Here is a 12820-nt window from a genome sequence, read left to right on the forward strand (position 1 = left end):
TTGATGACCAACGCCTGTTCTGGAAGACCACAAAGAAGTGTCTGTTTTTTGTTTTTGTTTTTTGCCTTTTAGGGTGACATATGGAAGTTACCAGGTGGAATCAGAGCTGCACCTGCCAGCCTACACCACAGCCATGGCAAGGCAGGATCCCAGCTGAGTGAGTCTGTGACCCACACCACAGGTCACTGTCAATGCTGGATCCCCGACCCATTGAGCAAGGCCAGGGATCAAACCTGTGCCCTCATGGATACTAGTCAGGTTTGTTTCCACTGCACTACAATGAGAACGCCCAGAAGCTTGTTTTTGTGTTATATATTGAGATTAACATCATTTATTCATTTCAGAAATTGAAACAGAAAATTTAAAAATATCAACTCGTTTACCATCCCCTCCCCCCCAATTCCCGCTGTGACTCGCAGGTTAAGAACCCAACACAGAGGATGCAGTTTCAACCCCGGCTTTGCTCAGTGGGTTGTGTTGTTGCAAGCTGGTAGGTGGCAGATGCCATAGGATCCAACATGGCTGTGGCTGTGGTGTGGGCCTGCAGCTTCAATTCAAACCCTAGCCTCAGAAATTCCATGTGCTGCAGGTGCATCTGTTAAAAAAAATTAATAAAATAATAACTCCTACATAAGTAACATTTTAAAATAAGAAATAACTATTTTCAAACAAAAAAAATGTAGTGAGAACACTAGTCTTCTTTTATATTTTTGCAAGTCTCTTTAAATGCCTGGCTTAATAAAAGACAGCTGGATATACACAGCTGCTTTTGCACTCCATTTATTGCAATATCACACAACATGTAGCTTCTGGAAAACTCCCACTGTCCACTCATGAGAATGAGAGTGAATAAAGCAAATAATGTCTTAAATTCTTAAGAATATAATACATTCCTGATTCCTCTTTACAGCTTCTTTGATGGTTTCTAATAAGAGAAGATTCCATCTTAGCATCTCTTATTCTAGGATTTTGCAGTCTTGAAACAAATATATACAATGTGAAATGAATTATGGGCTTTTTCTGAACTTTAGGTTACATTTTTTTTATTAAGTGTGTTGTAACACTTTTAATACTACTTGTCACTAATAAAAAATAAAATGTTTAGACCAAAAGTATTCCAGAGAAAGAATTTTGTTAATATTTTGATTATCTCACATAAACCTAGTTAGCAAGTCCAACTGGCACATTTGGTGCTCCCTTCCTTTCCACTGTGGCTTATTCGGTTTTTCAGCCTGAGTTTCTCTCCATTTTACATTCTGCTGCCAGATTAATCTTTCTGAAGCATTTGCATTCTTCTTAGACAGTGCTAATAATCATATTCCTAGCTTGAAAAATTTAAAGCTTTTTATTTCATTAACTTCAAAATCCTCTGTGAAATTCACTGCAAATTAAAGAAACGATTGGCATTTTATCTGCAAAAATCTGAAAAGTGAAAGGTTTCACTCTCTTTTAAGGTCATTTGAAGCACTCAGAAATTCAAGAGGGGACTTGTCTGAACCACATTCCAGGTATGACTGTCTTTTTAAAGTGCCAAGAGTGGTCAAAGAATCATATCTGGCCACAGGGAACATAAGTATCTTGGAGAACAGAAAAGTAGATGTTCTCTGTTCCCCAGGACAATTTTCTCTCCCTTCCTTTCTGGCCTCCATATTTCCCCTCCCCCCAGTTTGACTCCCTAGTTGACAGTGTTCATAGCAGATTCCTTTATAATACCCCCAAGCTTATTTTTGAGATATTTTCATTGTTAGAAGACAGCAAAAGTGAAAGCACTTAGAAGTGCAGCTTTTTTTCTTTTTACCCTATTTAAGAACTCTGAATTGGCTCTTTTCAAAAGATTGAGCTGAAAATGTTTAATTTGCTACACTGCCTTTTATTTACAGATTTAGAGAGCAAAAAAAGTTCTGGTCATCATCAAGGGTCCCTTGGCACAAAAAAGATCTGGGGTCACCTCAGCAACCCTTTTCATGGCCACCCTGTCTCCCATACTTCACATCCCATTTTCTTGCTTCACTCTTTTTTTCTCTTAGCTTTTATTAACATATTTTACTTATCTGTCTTATTTGTGTGCCTGCCTCTCCCATGGGAACATAAGCTCCTTGAGGGCAGGAATCTTTAGTTATTTTGTTCACTGCTGCATCCCTGGCATCCAGAACAGTGCTTGGCAGAATAGAAATTTAATAAAAACTTGGACAAATGAACAAAAAGGCAACAGAACTGCAAACAAACCATCTTTATTAAAAACTATCAATATAATATAAAAATAGTTTCAACTATATAGAATACAGAAGTACAACTCTACAAAATTAAATTATTTCCAGAGTTTAGTGTATAGATTAAAGTTTTAGTAACATTTAATAATACATTAAAAAAATATCCATGCATAAATCCTTGTTTTGTAAGTGTTTAGTGCTGAATACTTTTTCTTAGCTTTCCAACATTTTGTATAGTAGCAGGTATGATTTAGCTGACTCCATGGTTTTGAACCAATGGATATTTAATAATAATAATAATAAATGGTGGTACTGGTGGGAGAAGCCAATACTTTTATAGCACTTAACACGTGCCAGGCACTATTTAGACGGAAATCACGAAGACAACAAATAATTATTCACAATATTATTTTCAAGAATGTTCAAAGTAGCCAAACCTAGTAAATTAGTTTCACAGCTTTTCCCCTTTGTATTACAAATATAAACAAGCAGGCACTACAACTGCCCATCTTGTCAGTACTGCATCATCATGAAGGGTCCCTTGGCACAAATAAGGACCATGCCCTCTCTAACCTGACAAAGAGAAAAACAAAAGAGAGATAAAGAAAGAGAGTGGGGTGGCCTTAGAATCTAAAATGTAAGTTAAATAGATGATGTTGGTAAGATAGCACTTGATTTAATTTTTTCATGTTGGTTATATAGTCTATTGCATTATAGCCTTTGATGAAAAAGAACATTTGAAGGAACTCATAAAATCCAACTTAGAATGTTTCTGCATCTGCTCAAGAATTCTTTGTCCCTCTTTATTTAATGAAGTGGCAGATAGGTACTTTCTGTCCAAAAATCAGATTGATCTACTTTCAGATGTGAACCTGAACATATATGGAAAAATGGGCAGCTAAGTTTATTTACAATGCTTACTTTGATATCCATGTAGAGATAAAAGCCAAGATAATATTTGATTTTATTTCTTAAAAATGCAGGAGTTCCTGTTGTGGCTCAGCAGTAACAAACCCAACTAGTATTCATGAGGACTCGGGTTCAATCCCAGCCCTCGCTCAGTGGGTTAAGGATCCGGCATTGCCGTGAGCTGTGGTATAGGTTGTAGACATGGCTTGGATCCCTTGTTGCTGTGGCTGTGTGGCACAGGTGGGCAGCTGCAGCTCCAATTCAACCCCTAGCCCAGGAACTGCCATATGCCACAGGTGCAGCCCTTTAAAAAAAAAAAGAAAAAAAAAAGGCAATGTCTCTGCAACATGGACATTATAGAGCACATCTACAATACTGCAAAGGACTTTGCCCTTATTAAGATCAGTAGTCTATGTCTTTTTTTTCCCCCCCCTGTCTTTTGTCCTTTTTCAGGCCGCACTGCAGCATATGGAGGTTCCCAAGCTAGGCGTCCAATCAGAGCTACAGCTGCTGGCCTACACCAGGGCCACAGCAACACCAGATCCGAGCCGTATCTGCAACCTACACCGCAGCTCAGGGCAGCACTGGATCCTTAACCCACTGAGCAGGGCCAGGGATTGAAACCGCAACCCCATGGTCACGAGTCGGATTCGTTTCTGCTGTGCCACAATGGGAACTCCAGCTATGTCTTTTTATTTCAGTTATTAAAAGGAGGTTTCATGATTCTTTGACACTAGGAAAAGCAGTTCAACAGATCAAAAGTTCATTAAATGAAACAGAAAAAGTCCCCGATGATAGAATCCCAAGTCTAGTTCAGTCTGTTTGAAAATCTGTGATCAATAGTTGCATTTATGAATAATTCTCATGATTAAAAATAGTTCATGGTATTTTTAGGGGACTTATCAAGAAACCTAGGACATTTACTAAATATTCTTAATGATACCTTAATACATATGCACATGAGTAGTCCTAAGACAGTGGTGGAGTCTATCTAACATTTGACCAATACTGTAATCTTAAGGGGAGGATAGTTCAAGCCATTTTCTACATTTCGAGAACTGATGTTCCCTGCCCTGTTTGAATGCTAAAATTAAAGCCCACAAGTCACTGAAGGGACAAATAGAGTGGTTTGCACCTTGAATGCTGGGTGAAAAATCTCTTAAACTGATAATAGAAGGATAATAGTGTCTTTGTTATGAAACCAAATGTTTCACATGGTGCACCCATTACATTTTGCAGTTAGTTCTGACTAAGCTGAAGGGCTCTCATGTGAGGTAGGGCAAAGGCAGAGACCAGCTTTAGATGTACTAGCATCATTTACTTTCCAAAGCTAAGTACTGAAGAAGGAAGAACCCAGTAATATAAAGTCTTGGGGGCATGTGAGACTTCAGGAGAATCCTGAAGTGTCAATTAAAAATAGTTATGGTCTTCCTCTTGATTCACCAAATTCTGACAGCCAAAGAAAATTCTCATCCAATTAGTCGTCTTTCTCTACTCAAGGTCAAGCAAACTATTGTTCATTAAAGTGTCCCCCTATGGAAGAACCCAATATGTAATGATCCATATTTTTAAGGCAAAATTACTATTTAACAAAAGAAGTTCTGTAGGATTTCTGAAGTCATATCTTTCAGTGTTTTCAACATGATTAGGTTTTTTAAAGATTTACATACAACTTTCCTAAAATTCATGAACTTGTATAAAATGTGTGCATATACCTGAATATATTTCAACAGAGAAAAACGATGAAAGTTATGGACAAATATTTTAAAAATTATATCCTAGTCAAAATAGGGCTGACCTGAAAGAGTACAGAAAATCAAATAAATTTAAAAAGAGGTTTAATTCTCACTTCTTCTCTCTTACTGCACAGTGAGATATCTACTGAAACACTTAAAGATAAGTATCTGATCTAAGAAGGAATTAGTACTTGGACATTACAAACTCAGGTACTGACCATTAGGCAAGAGGGGAAAAAAACCACACATTTTACTCTTAAGAGGGACTTTAGACACCTCAAAGCAATCATTTAATTTGTACACAAAAATTCTGAGCCCAGAGAGGTACAAAACTTTCTCATGGTCATAGCACTAGTCACTTACAGAACCTGGTCACCTCCTCCCAACTTCATAATTGTTTTGCTAGATATCAATATTAGTCTTGAGTGAAATATACAATGAATTGGGTATTTTTCCAAGATAATCATCCTTATATCAGTTTTACATAAAACGCATTACATTATTTCAAACTAGTAAATAAATTAATATTATAAACCAAAATGGAAATAAGTTAATTTCTTCTTCCTGTTTTGATCAAGTATCGTCTTCAAAAGTCTGATAATGAGATTCAGTGCATCAAATCCAAGAGTATGTCATTTCAGTCTTGAAAAATATTATGTTGAGTATTGAACATTGAAAAGAACTTAAACCATATCTCTTTGTAAATATATTTTAGCAATTCTACCACTGCTCAATAGCCTGTCTGTGCACAAGGTAGCCATGCATCAAGCTGACATGGCTACAGGGTTAATCCAAAGAACAATTTAAAGGCCATTTCAATGGCAATTTCTGTAACTGAGTCATGAAAACAGACATAAAGTTCTTGAAGTTTGGGATGAAGAAAGAGTCTCCTGTAGAGGAAAAGAACACACTCATTTCAGAAATTCCAAAAACAAAAAACAAAGGGAAAAACTCCCAACTCTTTAATTTACTTAATTTTTTTTGTTGGAGAAAGAATCTGTAGTGAATTTAAAAAAAACCCATTAATCTAAATCTACAATGGATAGAAATTCAGCTAGATTTATTTTTAAATAAAAAATATATGCCTGAGGTCAATTACTTTTATTTTTCCTGAGTGTAAAAAGTCTACTTTATCTTTATGTATAACCATAGCCCTCAGTTTTTTAACATTAAATTTAGTCATAATTATCACAATATGGCCAATAGTGTACAATAATTTTAAGTACAATAGTTATTAGACCTTGAGTTGGGATTCACACTGAAACTTGTCTCAGAAAGTTAACATTTTAGTCTATTTAATCAATACTAATGTATACGAATCAAACCACTGAAATCAAGAGTAGTTCTGGAGTTCCCGTCGTAACGCAGTGGTTAATGAATCCGACTAGGAACCATGAGGTTGCGGGTTCGATCCCTGGCCCTGCTCAGTGGGTTAAGGATCCGGCGTTGTCATGAGCTGTGGTGTAGGCTGCAGATGAGGCTCGGATCCTGTGTTGCTGTGGCTCTGGCATAGACTGGCAGCTACAGCTCCGATGTGACCCCTAGCCTGGGAACCTCCATATGCTGTGAGAGTGGCCCAAGAAATCACAAAATGCCAAACAACAACAAAAAAAGAGTAGTTCTGTCTGATTTCCTTAAATTTCTTTATTCTATGATGATCAGCATCATCATAATTTAACATCTATTGATTCTTTCAGTTCCAATTGTGAATGTGTTTAAGGCTCCACTGCACACCTACACGTATGTCTCACTGGTCTTATCTCTATTCTTTCTTACGTCCACACCATTCCATTGCTGCTCCCAGCTGGATCTTCCAATAGCACAGCTCTGCTCATGTGACACTGAGTTGAGATCATGCTGATGCTCTCAGGCTTGGCTGATTACACATCAGAATCACAAGAGAGCTTATTAAAAATACAAAGTCCCACTCACACAGATTCTGGTTCAGCAGGTCTAGGGTAGGGTGCAGGCACCTCTGAATAATAAGTGACTTGGGTGATTCTAAATTTCATGGACCAGCACATGGGAATTACTGCTTTGGATAACATTTGTAAAGTGTTTGGTGTACGGCTCAGTACTGAATGGTAGGTGTCCAGTGACATTAGCCCCACTTAACTATGTGTTTTTTCCTCCATCAATTCTCTACCTAACTCAAAGAACCATCAGTGGCTCAATATTTCCCTCAAAATCAATTCCTTGGTCAGGAATTGAAGGCTCTCTGCAGTGGTCCTAACTTAGCTTTCCAGCTTGATCTTTCACTTCATCTTTGTACATGCCATCCATGCCACCCCTCTCCCATCCCGGCAAACCACAGTACTTACTGCCATGCCTTATGATTTCCCTGTTTGGGTCTTTATTCATCCAATCCTTTCCCTAGAATTTTCTATACAAATCCAATGCATCTCTTAAACCAGATCAAATGGAATCTTTAAGCCTTTCTTTGTAATCCCAGCTTAGATTTCTACCCCACTCCTCAGAATTCCCAGAGCATTGGGTTGTATCACCTAATTTATTATATACAGCCATCTATCTATCTATCTCTATCCATCTATCATTCTAGTGAGGGGGGCAAGAGATTATAAACAAACAAGAAAATTAAGAATAAAGGGGTGATAGAACAGAGAATAACTGAGCGGGCACTTTAATGTAGGAAAGAGGAACGAGATCATGGATCATGTCTATGACAGGAAATGACATGCTAGCGCCAGTCTGAATATCCACGAGCCAGATATGCAAAGGTTAAGAAGTAAAATATCCTACAGAGAAGGAACAGCAGGACAGCAGGAACAAAACTGGACTGGTGCCAGTGTGGCTGTGCAGTGTGTGGAGGAGAGTGACAGGAGGCGAGAACTGGGAGGTGAGCAGGGGCCAGGTAGGGCAGGGTCTTGTAGTTGGTTGGGGGTAGGGAGGAGGAGAAGGAATAGGAAGAGGGAAAGAAAGGAAGAGAAAGGGAAGAGAAGTAGAGACAGAGGGAAGCAAATAGCAGTGAAAGTGTGGACTCATGACCTTTCAGTATATTACTAATTCGATTGTGTAAGAGAACAGAATATGTTTCTTTTTTTCTTTTCTTTTCTTTTTCCTCGCTTTTTAGGGCCACACCTATGGCATATCGAGGTTCCCCAACTAGGGGTCAAATCCGAGCCAGCGGGATCTGAGCCTTGTCTGTGACCTACATCACAGCTCACGGCAACGCCAGATCCTTAACCTACTGAGCAAGGCCAGGGATCGAACCCGTATCCTCACAGTTCCTAATCAGATTCGTTTCTGCTGCCACAATGGGAACTCCAAGTTTCTTCTTTTAATACTAAGCGAATTGGGAGAAATTTAAAGGAGATACTTAGTAACTAAAATAAAATTCTAAAATACATTAATATATTATAGTTAGGTTAATATTCCCATGCCTACATGTTAAAATGTTTATCTCTTCTACTACTTTTTTAGCACTTTAAAATATTTCTTGCCACTTACCCTACTACCCAGTAAGCCATAACTGGTGGTGTTTTTCTCTGATCAGTCCAGTTTTCAGGTGAGCATTCAAACAACACACCGTGTTCTTTCACAGGGTTAAGAGAAGACACTGAATTTGTAGAACCTGAATGATCTCTACCACTGAGTGCTTTCTTTCTCTGTAAATTAACAGGTATTGTTAGTATTAACTGGCATGACTAGCATTACTTTGAAATGTTTTCATATATAGAATTGAATTGGCTGATCTTCATACTTTAAGTGCCTGCAATACATTCTCCTCCTGACCTGCAGGAAAATTTCCACTCTTCTTCATACTTACTTTAAATACCATCTCCTAAAAGAGACTTTATGGATTAAGAGTATATTGACTTTCCAAGGGGACATTTTGCTGACAGCCCTACATTATCAGTATTTATACTCTATTATATTAGCAGTTTATAGGTTTGTCTTCCCCGTACATTATAATCTTGTTTTTAGCATAGACACAATATGCTATCCATCTCTGTCTTCTTTGAAAGAAGCTATGTACACAGGGGATGCTTAATGAACAGACAGATGACTAATGAATTACTAAATGAATAGATAATTCTGTAATATACTTAAAACACATATACTTTAAGCAGTATTATCTCTTCCTCTGAAATATACTCTAAATTTCCCACTGATTAGATCATTAACAAAACAATGACTCATTTGGAATCTAAAGACTTTTTGTAAGGCTCAGGCCAAAACAGTGGAGTGATTCTTCATTCTTCTCTTTCTCTCAAAATCCTCATCTAAGACATCAGCAAATCCTTTTAATTCATCCTCCAAAATATTATCTTAGATCCAGAATCCACTGTCATTTCTTGCTTTGAGAATTTCCATAGCTCCCAACTGATCCATGCCTCCACCTTTGCTACCCTGCAAGCTGGTTCAGAGCAGCCTGAGTGATCCTTTCAAAACTATAAATCATGTCCCTCCTTTGCTCGGAACTGCCCAAGGACTTCCCATCTTCCTCAGAACAAAGCCCTCAGTCTATCAGGCCATGCATGATCTGGCCTGCTACCTGTGCCATCTCATGTCTTTGCTCTTCCTTCTGTCTGACAGCTCTCCCTCCAGATTTGCCACAAGCCTTTGGTCCCTGGCTTCATTCAGGTCTCTGTTTAAGTGTTACTTGACAAGATTGGAGGGATCTTTTAAAATAGTAACCCCAACCTCCGACTGTTGTCTCATTATTCCTCTTAAAATTTATCCTACCTGAAATATTACACTGCTGCTAATTCATTAGCCACTCCTATTAGCATATAGGCTTCAAGAGGAAAAAGACTTTGTTTTGTTCACTGCTATATCCCCAGCATCTAGAATAGTATCCAGTGCATAGTAGGTACCTCAGTATTTATAATATGGGGAAGGCTAATTTATATTAATAAATAAGTTAATGAAATATACCCTTATAGAATCTATCAGTATGCTAAAAAGGAAAGGAGGAGCATAAGAATGCAAAGTACATAGATATATTGTCAAACATAACATTTTGCTGACTAAGAATTTCTGATAGCTGGCAGAAGCCCTATAATACAAAGAATTTTACTGCTGAATGAGTCCTAAGAGATGAAATAATTCAGCTCACTCACTTTATTGGTGAGGAAATAGGTAGAGCTGAGGCTCAGTCCTGGATTCTCTACACCCAGCCCAATGTTCTTCCACATTTAAACCTAAGAGTTTCACAAATTTGGCATCCTTAGTACATGTGCTATACATATTACAATCATTTCCAGGGAGTTTTTGTTTTCGGGTTTTTTTGGCTGTGTGATATTTGACCAGTCACAAATAAGACTTCTGTATGTTTATCCTTTTCAGAAATCAACACTTATCTTTCCCCTCTATTAAAACTATCTAATTGACATTTTAATTGTATACAACATTACTACTTAATCAGAAGGTACAACATTAAGTGAAACTTCATCCTGGATTGAAAAGCAAGCAAGCAACCAACCGACCAACTGGCTGAAGCGTTTATAACAGTATTGTGTCTACTGCTGTAGTTTATCCCATTATATTCTAAAATACTTTATATTGCTGGTTGAATACTTAAAGAATTATCAGTTACCAAATGGTGGGAGATAGCCTGTTCAAGTAATGCTTGAGACACAGATATCAAATATGGGAGGCAAATTTACACTACAAACTACTCTATTCTACTTTTGCTATAGGAAAACACAGGTCCACCATTTCCTGACATGGTAATTTGGGATATCGAACTCAGAATTATAACAAAGCTTTGAAGTTAAGTACTGTGGGTACTTTGACATTCAAGTTACGTTAGGTGACTATTAAAGTAAATGAAAACACTCATTGCTGGACATACTAATTAAAGAGTTTTTTTAGAGAGAATATTTAGGGATCTGGAAATAAAATTGACAGCAAACTATATTCATAGTAGTGCCCTACCTCTTGAACCAATGTCTGTTGGAAAATTGCACGAATGGAGAGACAACACTGATGGAAATTCTTTATAAGTTGAGGGTGGATAGAACCGCTTAGCTGTGCCACCTCTTCATGGGTAGGAGTAATAAAGATCCCTTGCACTGTTTCTAAGGCAACATAGTGGAAAAGTGTGTTCTCAGGACCAGATGTCAATCTTGAAAAACAAACAACAACAACCAAAAGATATTTAAGTCAACTTAAAAATGTTATTTCCTTTTGAATTTTATAGCCATCTAATAAGCTTTCAACTGCAACATTATATTAGGAGTGTAATTAGGGAAGGGAAACTAGGCCAAACATTTAATTCCCTCTTCCTCCTTATCTGAAATACAAGCTAGGGTTATTATCAGTTCCCTTAATGGAGGCAAATGCTACACATTATGCAAGGATAAATACCAATTCATTTGCGAGTAACTTAATCATCCTTTTGTTAAACAACCCAAATTAGCTAAACCCCCTTTTTCCATGGTTGGTAATGAATAACTCAGCCCGTGTCTGGCCCAGATATCTATACGCCATAAACAAGGTATCAGTCTTGGGTAGACCACATATAAAAGCACCTTCCAACGAACTAAACATTTCTGTTAGTAGCATCAAAGTGTCTTGCCACAATTGTCAAACTGATGATCTGGAAGAAAAATAGAGTCGTTATTACCAACTGCAAAGCTAGGTTAGTATTCTAGATACCATGGCAATTACTAGTAGTATCCTACTACTGCTCATCATTACAGTCTTCCTTCTTTTCTATGTTCTCTTACTATTTTCTTCTTCTTTTTCATTCCTTTTTTTTTTCTTTGCTTTTTAGGGCCACACCCATGGCATATAGAAGTACCCAGGCTAGGGGTCGAATCAGAGCTGTAGCCACTAGCCTACACCACAGCCACAGCAACACCAGATCCCAGCTACATTTGCAACCTACACCACAGCTCATGAAAATGCTGGGTCCTTAACCCACGGAGTGAGTCCAGGGATTGAACCCACATCTTTGCAGATACTAGTCAAATTTGTTTCCACTGAGCCATGACAAGAACTCCTCTCTTACTATTTATACTTCTCCACTCTTCTCCATCCTTTCTTCTGCTATTGAGGTCTCAGACAGACCAGAGGAACAAATAATTATTCCTTATTTCTACCAGTAGTAAGAAGAGCTAAGAAACAACAATAGCAACAATGAAATAATGGCAATAGTTATGATATACTGAATGCCCTCTATATGCCAGAGTAGGTGCTTTAAAATATCTTAGATTTAATTCTCATAATGACAATATAAGATACTATCCTATTTTTTTTTTTCTTTTTGAGGCTGCACCCGCAGTATATGGAGGTTCCCAGGCTAGGCGTCCAATCGGAGCTACAGCTGCTGGCTTACACCACAGCCACAGCAATGTAGGATCCGAGCCATGTCTGTGACCTACACTACAGCTCATGGCAACGCCAGATCCTTAACCCACTGAGAGAGGCCAGGGATTGAACCCACAACCTCATGGTTCCTAGTCAGATTTGTTTCCACTGTGCCTGGATGGGAACTCCTACTATCCTAATTTTAACCATGAGGAAGTCACTGTTCAGAGGACTTGGATTAAACTGTTTGAGGTCACAAAGCAAAGTGTTAGGCATAGCTGACTTGGAAGCCTACTCTACTACACCTTGCTTTTTCCTGATTGGCAATTTAAATATACAGACAGCAATTTCCCATCTGCAACTCAAACACTAAAGCTGCCCTATTCTCATTCTAATGACTATTGAAAAAATTTGTATGGTTAATTTTTTTTTAATGCTATAGCAGAGGCAAAGCAAAGGCATATTAGCCTAAATACCACCTCAATCATCCACACTAGCCAAATTCCTGTTAAACTGTTTATTAGACAGCAAGAATAACTTATCACTGACTTATGGCCTTGATTCTCTTTAGAGACCAGAGATAGGCAGTAAAGGAGATCATCTTCCAATTTTTCTCATACTTTTCCACAGGATGGCTGGCTCATTAACAACTGGTGGTTGATATTTTTTCAATCAAGTAAAAAACAA

General features: G+C 37.9%; 1 protein-coding gene across 1 annotated transcript in view; it reads right to left on the reverse strand.

The window, feature by feature from the left end:
• Positions 1-5103: 5103 nt before the first annotated feature.
• The window catches only part of INTU (inturned planar cell polarity protein), an 80198-nt gene continuing 72481 nt past the window's right edge, over positions 5104-12820 (reverse strand). Inside the window, exons 14-16 of the mRNA XM_047799274.1 lie at positions 10757-10946; positions 8324-8481; positions 5104-5745 (exon numbers count right to left, since the gene is read on the reverse strand). Of these exons, the coding sequence (XP_047655230.1) occupies positions 5634-5745; positions 8324-8481; positions 10757-10946 (460 nt within the window). The 3' untranslated portion in view covers positions 5104-5633. The remainder of the gene's footprint in view (positions 5746-8323; positions 8482-10756; positions 10947-12820) is intronic.

Source organism: Phacochoerus africanus, chromosome 10 (genome assembly GCF_016906955.1).
Source record: "Phacochoerus africanus isolate WHEZ1 chromosome 10, ROS_Pafr_v1, whole genome shotgun sequence".
NCBI lineage: Eukaryota > Metazoa > Chordata > Mammalia > Artiodactyla > Suidae > Phacochoerus > Phacochoerus africanus.